Below are 11,309 nucleotides of genomic sequence, written 5' to 3'. Positions count from 1 at the left end.
CCACATGCAGGGCCACACAGGCACGCACGCACACACACGCACACGTATGTGCGCACACACAGGGCCACACATGCACAGACTGCGCACACACACACACGCACATGCATGGCCGCACACGCATGTCCACACATGCACACACACGGGTCCCTGCGCCCCCCCCAGACGCAGCCGCACACGGACCCTGCCTCCCCCCCACGTTTGTGCGCACACATGCGCCCACACCCACATGCAGGGCCACACAGGCACACACGCACACGTATGTGCGCACACCCAGGGCCACACGCGCACAGACTGCGCACACACACGGGTCCCTGCGGCCCCCCCCTCCGACGCAGCCGCACACGCAGGCACGCTGGCCCTGCCCCCGCCGCGCACACGCGCTCGCTCGCTCGCTCACACTCACTCACACACACACACACTCACGCACGCGCGCGCAGCCCAATCACCATGTCCCAGCCCTCGGCCCCGGCCCGGTTTTTTCCGCGCTGCGTCACGCGCCCGTGACTCCCCCCGGGGCGGCCAGCGCGTGGGAGCAGCGCCGCGGGGAGCCCCTGCGCCGGGGCCCCGCTCCGGGCGGCCGGCTCGTGTCCCGCGCGGGGGCGGCCCGCAGCGCGCCGGGCCCGGCCGGGCATGTGAAGATGTCAGTGGGGTGCGCCTGCCCCGGTGAGTGGGGGGCCGGGCTGGGCGCAGGGACCTCGGCCCCCGGGGGGCGCGGGGCGGGTCGGCCTGGGGCTTGCAGAGCCTGCCGCCGTGGGGCGGGGTGGGCGGCAAGCGGCGGGCCCCCGGGGGGCTCCGGGGCGGGCCGGGTTTCCGCCCGGCTCGGCGGAGCCCAAGGGGCGTCGGTCCCCGCGAAGGGGAGACGGGCCCGCGGGGCCGGTGGCGTCCAGGGGAGGGTGGCGCCGCCCGGCCTGGGGGGGTCGGGGCACCGCGACGGGTGTGCCAGGGTGGCGGTGGTGCCCCTGGGCCCGACATGGGGGGGTCGGGGCACCGCGACGGGTGTGCCAGGGTGGCGGTGGTGCCCCTTGGCCCGACATGGGGGGGTCGGGGCACCGCGACGGGTGTGCCCGAGTGGCGGGGGTGCCCCTTGGCCCGACATGGGGGGGTCGGGGCACCGCGACGGGTGTGCCCGAGTGGCGGTGGAGCCCCTGGGCCTGGCCTGGGGGGGTCGGGGCACCGTGACGGGTGTGCCCGAGTGGCAGTGGTGCCCCTTGGCCCGACATGGGGGGGTCGGGGCACCGTGACGGGTGTGCCCGAGTGGCGGTGGTGCCCCTTGGCCCGACATGGGGGGGGCGGGGCACCGTGACGGGTGTGCCCGAGTGGCGGGGGTGCCCCTCGGCCCGGCCTGGGGGGGTCGGGGCACCGTGACGGGTGTGCCCGAGTGGCGGGGGTGCCCCTCGGTCCGGCCTGGGGGGGTCGGGGCACCGTGACGGGTGTGCCCGAGTGGCGGTGGTGCCCCTCGGTCCGGCCTGGGGGGGTCGGGGCACCGTGACGGGTGTGCCCGAGTGGCGGTGGTGCCCCTGGGCCCGGCCTGGGGGGGTCGGGGCACTGTGAAGGGTGAGCCTGAGTGCCAGTGGTGCCCCTTGGCCCGGCCTGGGGGGGGTCGGGGCACTGTGACGCGTGAGCCCGAGTGGCGGTGGTGCCCCTGGGCCTCCCTGGGGGGGTCGGGGCACCGTGATGGGTGTGCCGGGGTGGCGGTGGTGCCCCTGGGCCTGGCCTGGGGGGGTCGGGGCACCGTGATGGGTGAGCCCAAGTGGCGGTGGTGCCCCTGGGCCTCCCTGGGGGGGTCGGGGCACCGTGATGGGTGTGCCGGGGTGGCGGTGGTGCCCCTTGGCCTGGCCTGGGGGGGTCGGGGCACCGTGACGGGTGTGCCGGGGTGGCGGTGGAGTTGGCGCCGTGAGCACCCGCCAGCTCTAACTCAGAGAGGAAACAGACGGTTGTAACCCCCTGGCTGTTAAGGGGCCGCTGGCCGCCCTTCCCTGTCCCCCTGGCAGCGCTCAGAGGGGCTGCCTGGGATTGGCCAGGGCACAAGCTGGGTGCAGGCAGCACCTGGGGCGAGAGCGGGTCTCCTGGAGCAGTGCAGCGGCTGCCCCATGCTGGGAGGAGCAGCAGGCCTCGGTGCCCCTCAGGCCCTGTGCCTGGCTGCTGTGAGCTGGCTGGGGCAAGGCCCAGGGTTGGGGGGGATGTGGAGTCGGGGGGGACGTGGGCAGTGCTGGTTCAGGCATGTGGGGGTGCCGGGGAGCGGGTGAGATGGTGCTTATTCCTTCCTGTTCCCTCACTCCCTTCCTCTGCCCAGTCTGCCCAAAGCCATTTGAGGACCTGCAGGGAACAGCAGACTGTGGGGAGAGTGCACTGACGGGTTAGGACCATTATGGGGTCTGGCTGGCAGAGCCAGCGAGCAGTGAGGGGGGAGTGGGGTCTAGCTGGCGGGCAGTGGGGGGTCTGGCTGGCAGGACAGTGAGGGGGGAGCGGGGTCTGGCTGGCAGGGCCGGCGGGCAGTGCGGGGTCTGGCTGGCAGGGCCGGCGGGCAGTGCGGGGAGCGGGGTCTGGCTGGCAGGGCCGGCGGGCAGTGCGAGGAGCGGGGTCTGGCTGGCAGGGCTGGCGGGCACTGGCAGTGGGGGGTCTGGCTGGCAGGGCCGGTGGGCAGTGCGAGGAGCGGGGTCTGGCTGGCAGGGCTGGCGGGCACTGGCAGTGGGGGGTCTGGCTGGCAGGGCCGGCGGGCAGTGCGGGGAGCGGGGTCTGGCTGGCAGGGCCGGCGGGCAGTGCGGGGAGCGGGGTCTGGCTGGCAGGGCCGGCGGGCAGTGGGGGGAGCGGGGGCAGGCATCCTGCCTCCCAAGTCCTGCATACCCCTGCCATCAGGTGGTGAGGCCCTTCCTCACGTGGGGCATTAGCTGATGCCCCCTGAGCCTGGCCTGAAAGGTCTTGGCTTTGATGTGCCTAGAACCTGTCTGTGAGCAGCCTTTGGCAGGGCCAGCTGGGCCTCCCGGGCATGGCCAGGGGGCTGGCTGTGGGGCTGAGCCTTCCCCAGCGTTCCCCTTCTCCCGACTGGGAAGGGTTTGGCTGGGGCTGATACTATCATTTGTGGGTCCCATTGGAGCGGGGGCAGGGGTGGCCATGGGGCCCAGGCGACCTGGAGTCAATCCCTGCTCTGCCACAGACACTGTGTGTGACCTTGGGTGAGTCACTCAGCTCTGTGCCTCAGTTTCTCCGCCTGTCCAGTGGGGCGGGTGCAAGGAGCGTGTTGCGTGTGGCCGTGAGGTGGCCCGGGCGTGGTGTGGCTCCAGCTGCCCCCACTTCGGGCCGTGCTGTGCGTGGGGTGAGGAGCTGTGCTCAGGGGCGGGTGAGAGAGCCTGAGCACAGGGGCCTGCCCGCCCCCCACCATGGGGCCAGCCCCCCCCCAGCAGGGCACAGGGCAGGCTGTGCAGCCCCCCCAGCCGGCTCCCCCTCCGTTCGGGGCAGGGGGCCCTGCGGTGCCTGCCCGGCTGCCCCTCCCCCGCACTGGTTCCAGGCGGCCCCTTCCCCCACCCGCCTCCCCCACTCCCGTGGAAGCTGCCAGAGCCAGAGCGCTGCTTCCTCGAGCAGAAAGTCACGTGAGCTCCCTGCCAGCCCGGCCAGCCTTTAAAGGGCCAGCCCCAGCCCGCGCCCTGCAGCCCCCCAGGCCGGGCACTCCCCAGCCAGCGCACGGGGCCCGCACCCCCTTCTGCCCAGGGTGCGGGGGGCCCCTCGGCCCTGAGGAGGTTCCGCCGGGCAGCGCCAACGGGCCCTACCGCCTCCTTGCTCCCGCTGCAGCCTGGGGTGGGGCACCGGCCCCCGACCCAGCTCCGCCATGAGGTTGTGTTGGGGGGCAGTGCCCGCTGCATGGCACAGCAGTGGTGACAGGCAGGGCCTTACATGGGAGTTGGGGGGCATATCCTCCCTGCTCCTTGGCCATCATGTGGTGCAGAGCCCTGTGGGGTCACTGAGTCCGGCCCTTCCCCCCACCCCTTGCAGGAGCAGCCGTAATCCTCTCCTAGGGCTCCCAGAGCACCAGCCAACCAGTCCTCCCCACACATCTCCCCCTCTCTGGCTGGGGTGTGTGTGTTACTGCCCAGGGGGAACAGCCGGGAGTGGATATACATGCGTGTGTGTGCATGCGTGTGCGAGATCCGTTCCTGCCTCCCTCCCCACGCAGGGCTCGAAATGCAGGGAGAGATTTCCCCGCCAGCCGCGTCCCCCCACCCCCCGCCCTGCCTGGGCTGTTTATGGGAATATAGAACAAACAACCTCTGCCTCTGGCCGCCTGCCAGCCAGAAACATTTAATGAGCCACTGGGCCCAGGCTGCGCTCTGGGGCTGTGTTAACTTGGAGGAGTTTCCTGCTTGGGATTGGCCATTGGGGGGGGTCTGCTGCTCCCCCAGCCCCGAGGAACCTCTCACCCCATGGAGGGGGCGGGGTCCATGGCCACCCCTCTCCCTCTGCTCTGTTAGGGGCGAAAAAGCAAGAGGGGGGAGGGCAGATACCCTGTCCCCTGGAGGGAGTGGTCCCGCTCGTCCCCTTCCTGCACCCCCCCATCTTGCATCAGCAATTCTGGCCCCCCAGCCCTTGCTCTGCGCCCGGGTGAAAGAACTGAGCCTGGGGGCCGGTGCAGTGTAACGAGCGGGGCATTGCGAGGGTCTGAGCGCTGCCCTCGGCCTGGTGGGATTGGAACAGCTCGCTGTGTTGCACGGGGATCATAGGCCCTCTATAGCTAACGGGGGGTGGGGATTCTCCTGCAGCTCAGGTGGCGGGGGAGAGTTGCTTTGTGGGGCAGGGGGGTGTCAGAGCTCTGTGCCCGCTGGCAGCGTGGATACCCATGTGGACAGCGGCGGGCGTTGGGTCATTGCCCCATTTCCCCTTTGTGCTGAGCCCACAGTGGGGTGAGGTTAGGGGGTGAGTGTGTGCGCAACCCCCGTGCCCCAGCAATGGAGAGACGGCAGGAGAAGGGAACAGGCCCCACCAGGGTGGTGGTGTTCCTCCCCACCCAGCATCCTGTTCGCGCTCCTACACCCCCCCCCCCCCCCGCCATTGCCCGGGGCCCTGCCCTTTGCTGAATTGCAGACCTGTGTGCCGGGCGGGGGGAGTCTGGCAGCTGCCGGAGCCCGGCTGAGCTCTGACCCCTGGGGGCGGCAGTTTCCATAGCACTCCGGGCTCGTCCCTTGGTAACTGAGTCCCGGGGAGGGGGGCAGCGAGCAGCGTTGTCGGGCCAGGAGCCGGGTGGGGAGTAGCAGGGGCCTGGTTCTGCAAAGGGGAAGTGACTTGCTCATGCAGGGACCTAGTAGCAGAGCCAGGGAGAGAACCCAGGTGTCCTGACATGCAGGCTTCTGCTCTAACCACCAAACCCTCCTTCCTCCCACACGCTGGGCTCCCCGGCAGCCCTAGTGCGAGTCGCTGCGGATCAGCCCCTCGGTGCCTCTTGGCCGGCCTCCTCCTCTTGCCACAGCAAAATGGAGAGCGTGGGGGTGTCTGTGAGGGAGGGGGGCTGGGGAGCAGGTGGGGTGTCTGGGGATGTTGGGGTGTCTCTGAGGGAGGGGGCTGGGGTGGTTTGGGGGAGCGGGCGGGGTGTGTGGGGGTGTCTCTGAGGAAGGGGGCTGGGGTGATTTGGGGGAGCAGGTAGGGTGTCTGGGGGTGTCTCTGAGGGAGGAGGGCTGGGTTGGTTTGGGGGAGCAGGTGGGGTGTGTGGGGGTTGGGGGAGCAGGCGGGGTGTGTGTGGGTGTCTCTGAGGGAGGGGGGCTGGGGTGGTTTGGGGGTGCAGGTGGGGTGTGTGGGGGTTGGGGGAGCAGGCAGGGTGTGTGGGGGTGTCTCTGAGGGAGGGGGGCTGGGGTGGTTTGGGGGAGCAGGTGGGGTGTCTGGGGATGTGGGGGTGTCTCTGAGGGAGGGGGCTGGGGTGGTTTGGGGAGCAGGTGGGGTGTGTGGGGGTTGGGGGAGCAGGCGGGGTGTGTGTGGGTGTCTCTGAGGGAGGGGGCTGGGGTGGTTTGGGGTGCAGGTGGGGTGTGTGGGGGTTGGGGGAGCAGGCGGGGTGTGTGGGGGTGTCTCTGAGGGAGGGGGGCTGGGGTGGTTTGGGGTGCAGGTGGGGTGTCTGGGCGAGGGGGGCTGTGGGGGCGTCTCCGAGGTGGATACGCAGGAACTTGTCCAGCCTGCAGTGGGGTGTCTGTGCCGTGTGGCTCCCACGTGGCCGTATGGGTGAGCTACACACATGCCTGTGGGTCCTGCTGCTGGTACCCCGGGGCACCCGAGCCTTGTTCCCATGGGGCCTCACGGGCTGGGGCAGCCAAGTGGCTCTGGTTGTGGGGGCCACGAGGTTCCGCCCCCATCACAAGGTGCCCAGGGCCCGATTCCCAGCGGCGCTGAGCCCCCAGCTCCCGCTGACTGCAGCGAGCTCTCAGTGTCCAGCCACTCTGCGAATCAGGCCCTGGGAGCCCCCGGACTCCGAATCCGTGTCCGAAAACCCGTCGGGCAGTAACTGGCCCAGGGACACGAGGCAGGCAGCTGCCAGGCCCAGCCTCCTGGTCCTGCTCCCCGTCCGGGAAGCCCTCCAGGCTCCAGATGGCTCCCACGCAGCCCCCACGTGTCGCCAGGGACGCCGTTTTCCTCCGAGGCAGCGCTGTGGGCCCAGGCTGTGTCTGGTGTGGCACTCTCGGGGCTCTGTGAGGAGTGGGGTGGAGCTGGCTGTGGGGGTGGGTTCGGGGCAGGGCTGGCTGTGGGGGAAAGATTCCCAGCAGGGGGCGCTGTGGGGAGCAGGGCCGGGCTGGCTGTGGGGGCGGGAGTGGGGCTGGGCTGGCTATGGGGGAGGGTTCCCAGCAGGGGGTGCTGTGGGGAGCGGGGCCGGGCTGGCTGTGGGGGCGGGTTCGGGGCCGGGCTGACTATGGGGGGGAGGGTTCCCAGCAGGGGGTACTGTGGGGAGGGGGGCCGGGGTGGTTTCGGGGCAGTGTTGGCTATGGGGGAGGGTTCCCAGCAGGGGGTGCTGTGGGGAGCGGGGCCGGGCTGGCTGTGGGGGCAGGTTTGGGGCTGGGCTGACTATGGGGGGAGGGTTCCCAGCAGGGGGTACTGTGGGGAGGGGGGCCGGGCTGGCTGTGGGGGTGGGTTCGGGGCAGGCTGGCTGTGAGGAGGTTCCCAGCAGGGGGTGCTGTGGGGAATGGGGCCGGGCTGGCTGTGGGGGTGGGTTCGGGGCCGGGCTGACTGTGGGGGGAGGGTTCCCAGCAGGGGGTGCTGTGGGGAGCGGGGCCGGGCTGGCTGTGGGGGCGGGTTCGGGGCCAGGCTGACTGTGGGGGAGGGTTCCCAGCAGGGGGTAATGTGGGGAGGGGGGCCGGGCTGGCTGTGGGGGCGGGTTTGGGGCCAGGCTGACTGTGGGGGAGGGTTCCCAGCAGGGGGTGCTGTGGGGAGCGGGGCCGGGCTGGCTGTGGGGGCGGGTTCGGGGCCAGGCTGACTGTGGGGGAGGGTTCCCAGCAGGGGGTAATGTGGGGAGGGGGGCCGGGGTGGTTTCGGGGCAGTGTTGGCTATGGGGGAGGGTTCCCAGCAGGGGGTGCTGTGGGGAGCGGAGCCGGGCTGGCTGTGGGGGCGGGTTCGGGGCTGGGCTGACTATGGGGGGGGAGGGTTCCCAGCAGGGGGTGCTGTGGGGAACGGGGCCGGGCTGGCTGTGGGGGCGGGTTTGGGGCCGAGCTGGCTATGTGGGAGGGTTCCCAGCAGGGGGTACTGTGGGGAGGGGGGCTGGGCTGGCTATGGGCTGGGTTCGGGGCCGGGCTGACTGTGGGGGAGGGTTCCCAGCAGGGGGTACTGTGGGGAGGGGGGCTGGGCTGGCTGTGGGGGTGGGTTTGGGGCAGGGTTGGCTATGTGGGAGGGTTCCCAGCAGGGGGTACTGTGGGGAGCGGGCACAGCATCTGCCCCGAGTGCATGCAGCCCAGTGTTTGGCATCTGGCCAGGTGTGGGGGGGTCAGTGCGGGGGCCTGGGGTTAGCCTGACTCCCTGCAAAGCAGAGGACGGGCGAGCAGAGCCGTGGAGAAAGGGGCCTGTGGGTGGCACCCTGCCGAGGGGGTGACGGGAGCTACGCAGCGCTGGCACCTAGCCCCAGGCTGCAGGGTCACGTAGGTCGCCCAGCCTCTGGCAGCTGAGCACGTCCCAGCGTGAGGTGCCCCAGACATATAGGAATCACTTTTCCCACCCCTGAAATGCAGCTACCTCTGGGGTGTGCAGCAGCAGCTGTCTGAGTGCGCCTGGTGCCGCCGCACAACAGGGTAGGGCAGAAGGGAAGGAGAAGCCTTGTCCCGTGGAAACTGCAAGCGCAGGCGGAGGGCAGCTGTCCGCCTGGGTGCTTGGGGGCGACTCTTGCTTTGTGGAAGGAGCTCTCGGCTATGCGGGTGTGGACAGCGCGGGGGGTGGCAGGTGTCCCAGCCTCCTGGGGAGACGTTTTCCCAGCCCAAGCCAGGTGGGTTCTCCGTGGCTGCGTCAAGCCGCTCCCCCCCCCCCCCCCCGGCCGCTGTTCCTGCTGAGCGGGTGTCACTCCTTCCCCCAGGAACACATTGCTCCCCAGCTGTGGGGCTTCCCGTGGGTCCCGTACAGCACCGGGGGCGCTCTCCTCTGGCAGGGTGGGGCTGCTTGCAGGCCTGTGACTGCTCACAGCCCCCGCGTGGCTTTGCTCGGCTCCATGCTGATTCTCCTCGCCCCTGCGGGTGACACACACGTTACACTGCCCAGAGTCAAGGGTCCCCCACATCCGCGCACAAGTAAACATAAACATGTGTGTGCCTGCAGCCCCCCACAGCCGCCACAGGGCTGTACGCATTGGCCATGGGCATTTCACAGCCGTGGCAGGACAGAGCCAGATCCTCCTGCTCCAAAATGCAATTACTGGAGACTCTCCGCTAGCAGTATAGGGCTTATGGCACACAGCCAAGCAGGTCTGGTGTGTCCCCAGTGGGGGAAGTGCTGCACAGATATGCTGCAGTATATGTTCCCCTGTCCTGGGGTGGAGGAGTCTACTGAGGTCCCTGTACAGATGACCTGGCTTCTGCTGTGGTCAAGAAGGGTCTGTCGTCTCCAAGCCCAGCCTCTCTGTGTTGGCCCGCGGGCTGCACTTTGCCTGCCCTGTATGCTGGGCCCAGGCAGGCCTAGTGATCCGGGAGGGTCAGCGGTGGGAGGAGGCAGGGGCCCATGGCCGGGGTCCCCACTTGGTTCTAGCATTAGGGTTAGCCCACCAGGTCCCCCTGCCCAGAACCAGTGGGGCCAGCGTGTGGGAGAGCTGCGGAAGGGACCCAGGGTGGCACTGGGGCAGCCCCCTGGCATGCTGCGGGGGGGTTGGAGCATTAAAGGCTCCCTTCCCCTGCCTCTCCTGATGTCTATCAGTCTGCCTGCAGGGTGCGGCTGTGGTTTCCTGCTGCTGCTGGGGGGCTCGGGGGAGCCCCTGGTGGGAGCAAAGGGTCCTGCCAGCCCCAGCTGTGCTGAGCATTGCCTGGGGTCTGCACACAGCATGCCCGAGGGGCTCCTGGTGGGGGTGGGGGGGCCTGTTATGCATACGCGACTGTACATACACACGCCCCCCCGCCTGCACACGCGACTGTACGTGCACGCGCGCGCACACACACACACACACACACACACACACACACACACACACACACGGCACCCAGGACTCACAGAAACCTATCCTGTTGGCTGCAGGGTCTCTGGTGTGGGTCCCATGGGACAGTTGTCTGTGGGAAGAAGGCAGGGCTGGGCCCTGAACCCAGCTCCCTGCTGTCTCTGGGTCTTTGTCTTTCAGAACTGTGGAGTTTTCCATCACTCCCCCTCCCCCCCCCCACTCAGCTGCTGGGCCTGGGTCAAAACAAGAGGGACCGTTAGGGAGGGTTTGATCTCCAAGTGTCACAGATGCCAGCCCCACCCCTCTGGGGCTCCGCCAGTGACCACAGATAACAGCCTGCCCCTCCTGTAATCCCGCGTTCCCAGGCCCTGGCATGGAAGGGGTGCGTCCCGCAGCCCCCAGAGCTGGGTGCAATAACAGCAGGTAGCCGTAGTGCAGAAGGACTTGGGGGAGACGGGGACACAGGGTCCCCATTTGGTTCTCGCATTAGGGTTAGCCCACCAGGTCCCCCTGCCCAGTACCAGTGGGTCCGGCGCGCGGCTGGAGAGCTGTGGAAGGGCCCTGGGTGGCACTGGGGCAGCCCCCTGGCATGCTGGGGGGGGTTGGCAGGAGAGCGTTCCCTGACCCCAAGGGGGATGGGAGGGTGGTACGCAGGGAGCTTGGAAGCTGGAGGGATGCCAGGAGCTCAGCAGCAGAAGCTGCGAAGTGGGGGACTCTTAGCTTGTTTCACAGACGGTGATTTGTTATCTGATGGTGGCAGTGCCCAGGAGCCCAGCCAAGGCCTAGGTCCCCGCTGCGCCAGGCACTGTACAAACAGGGGACAGAGAGACAGTCCCTGCCCCAAGTGCTTAGGTGAAACGACCTGCTTTATTTCACGATCTGCCAGGGAAACGGGCCGGAAATGCCAGGGCACCCTGGCTGGGGGCTCGGCCGGCCCAGGCTCAGGGCAGAGAAGGAGCCAATGGCAGGGGGCCAAAGCAAAGCGGGGTCGAGCTCCTGGAGTCGTCCCCTGTGCACAGACCCCACTGGGGTTTGCCGGGCCCTGGATGGGGTGGGGACAAGCAACAGCCTTGATGGAGGATTCTTAGAACTGGGAACCCAATGTATTGTCCTGGGCTGGCCGGTGGGCGTAATCAGAAGTGCCCAGCTGTGCGTCATAGGCACTTCACTGCATGCAGCTCGTGGGGATTCTCCCTGAGCACAGGTGCAGGGGCTGGTGTTGTTGGAGGCTCAGCAGTCTCCCTGGCCTGCGGCTGTGAATCTTGGCGTGATCGGAGAGGGCAGTGTGGGGAGAGGTGTGCGGGCCATGTGCCTCGGAGCTCCCAGATCAGTGTGTGATGTGTCCCCCTGGGGGGTCTGATCTTCGGAAGATGAGTCTGGTGCAGCCAGACACAGGGCCTGGCTTTTTAGCTCCAGCTGTAGGGACTTGTACTTTGGGCTTTGGAGGCCCCCGTCAGTGCTGAGGTGTCGGCCAGGACGGTGCCTGTCTTGGTGTCCTGTTTGCATTTCATCGTCCCCTTGTGCTGCGGGCGCTGGCGTGAGGACTCCCTAGCGAAACTGCCCCCTGGGCAGGTGTGAGTCACGCGGGGCCGCTGGCTTCTCTGTGAGGCCCTTGGCTCAGGCTCTGCAGGGCGGGGAGCTGGCGTCACCCTTTGGAAGGGGCCCAGTGCGCACTGCGACGTAGGATCAGGTTGTCTCTGAGCTGGCTGAGCGGCTCCCGGTG

The 11,309-nt window shown here is 69.0% G+C and overlaps 1 protein-coding gene across 2 annotated transcripts in view; it reads left to right on the top strand.

Moving 5' to 3' along the window:
- The first annotated feature begins 596 nt into the window (after positions 1 to 596).
- LDB1 (LIM domain binding 1) overlaps positions 597 to 11,309 on the top strand; it is a 50,074-nt gene continuing 39,361 nt past the window's right edge. Inside the window, exon 1 of one of the 2 annotated variants that reach the window (XM_074959513.1) lies at positions 597 to 663. In XM_074959513.1, coding sequence (XP_074815614.1) covers positions 639 to 663 — 25 coding nt within the window. In that variant the 5' untranslated portion in view covers positions 597 to 638. The remainder of the gene's footprint in view (positions 664 to 11,309) is intronic. The other variant, XM_074959511.1, reaches the window with a different exon arrangement.

Source organism: Natator depressus, chromosome 7 (assembly GCF_965152275.1).
Source record: "Natator depressus isolate rNatDep1 chromosome 7, rNatDep2.hap1, whole genome shotgun sequence".
NCBI lineage: Eukaryota > Metazoa > Chordata > Testudines > Cheloniidae > Natator > Natator depressus.
Note: the sequence above shows the minus strand (reverse complement) of the source record. Positions and strands in the feature narration are given on the sequence as shown.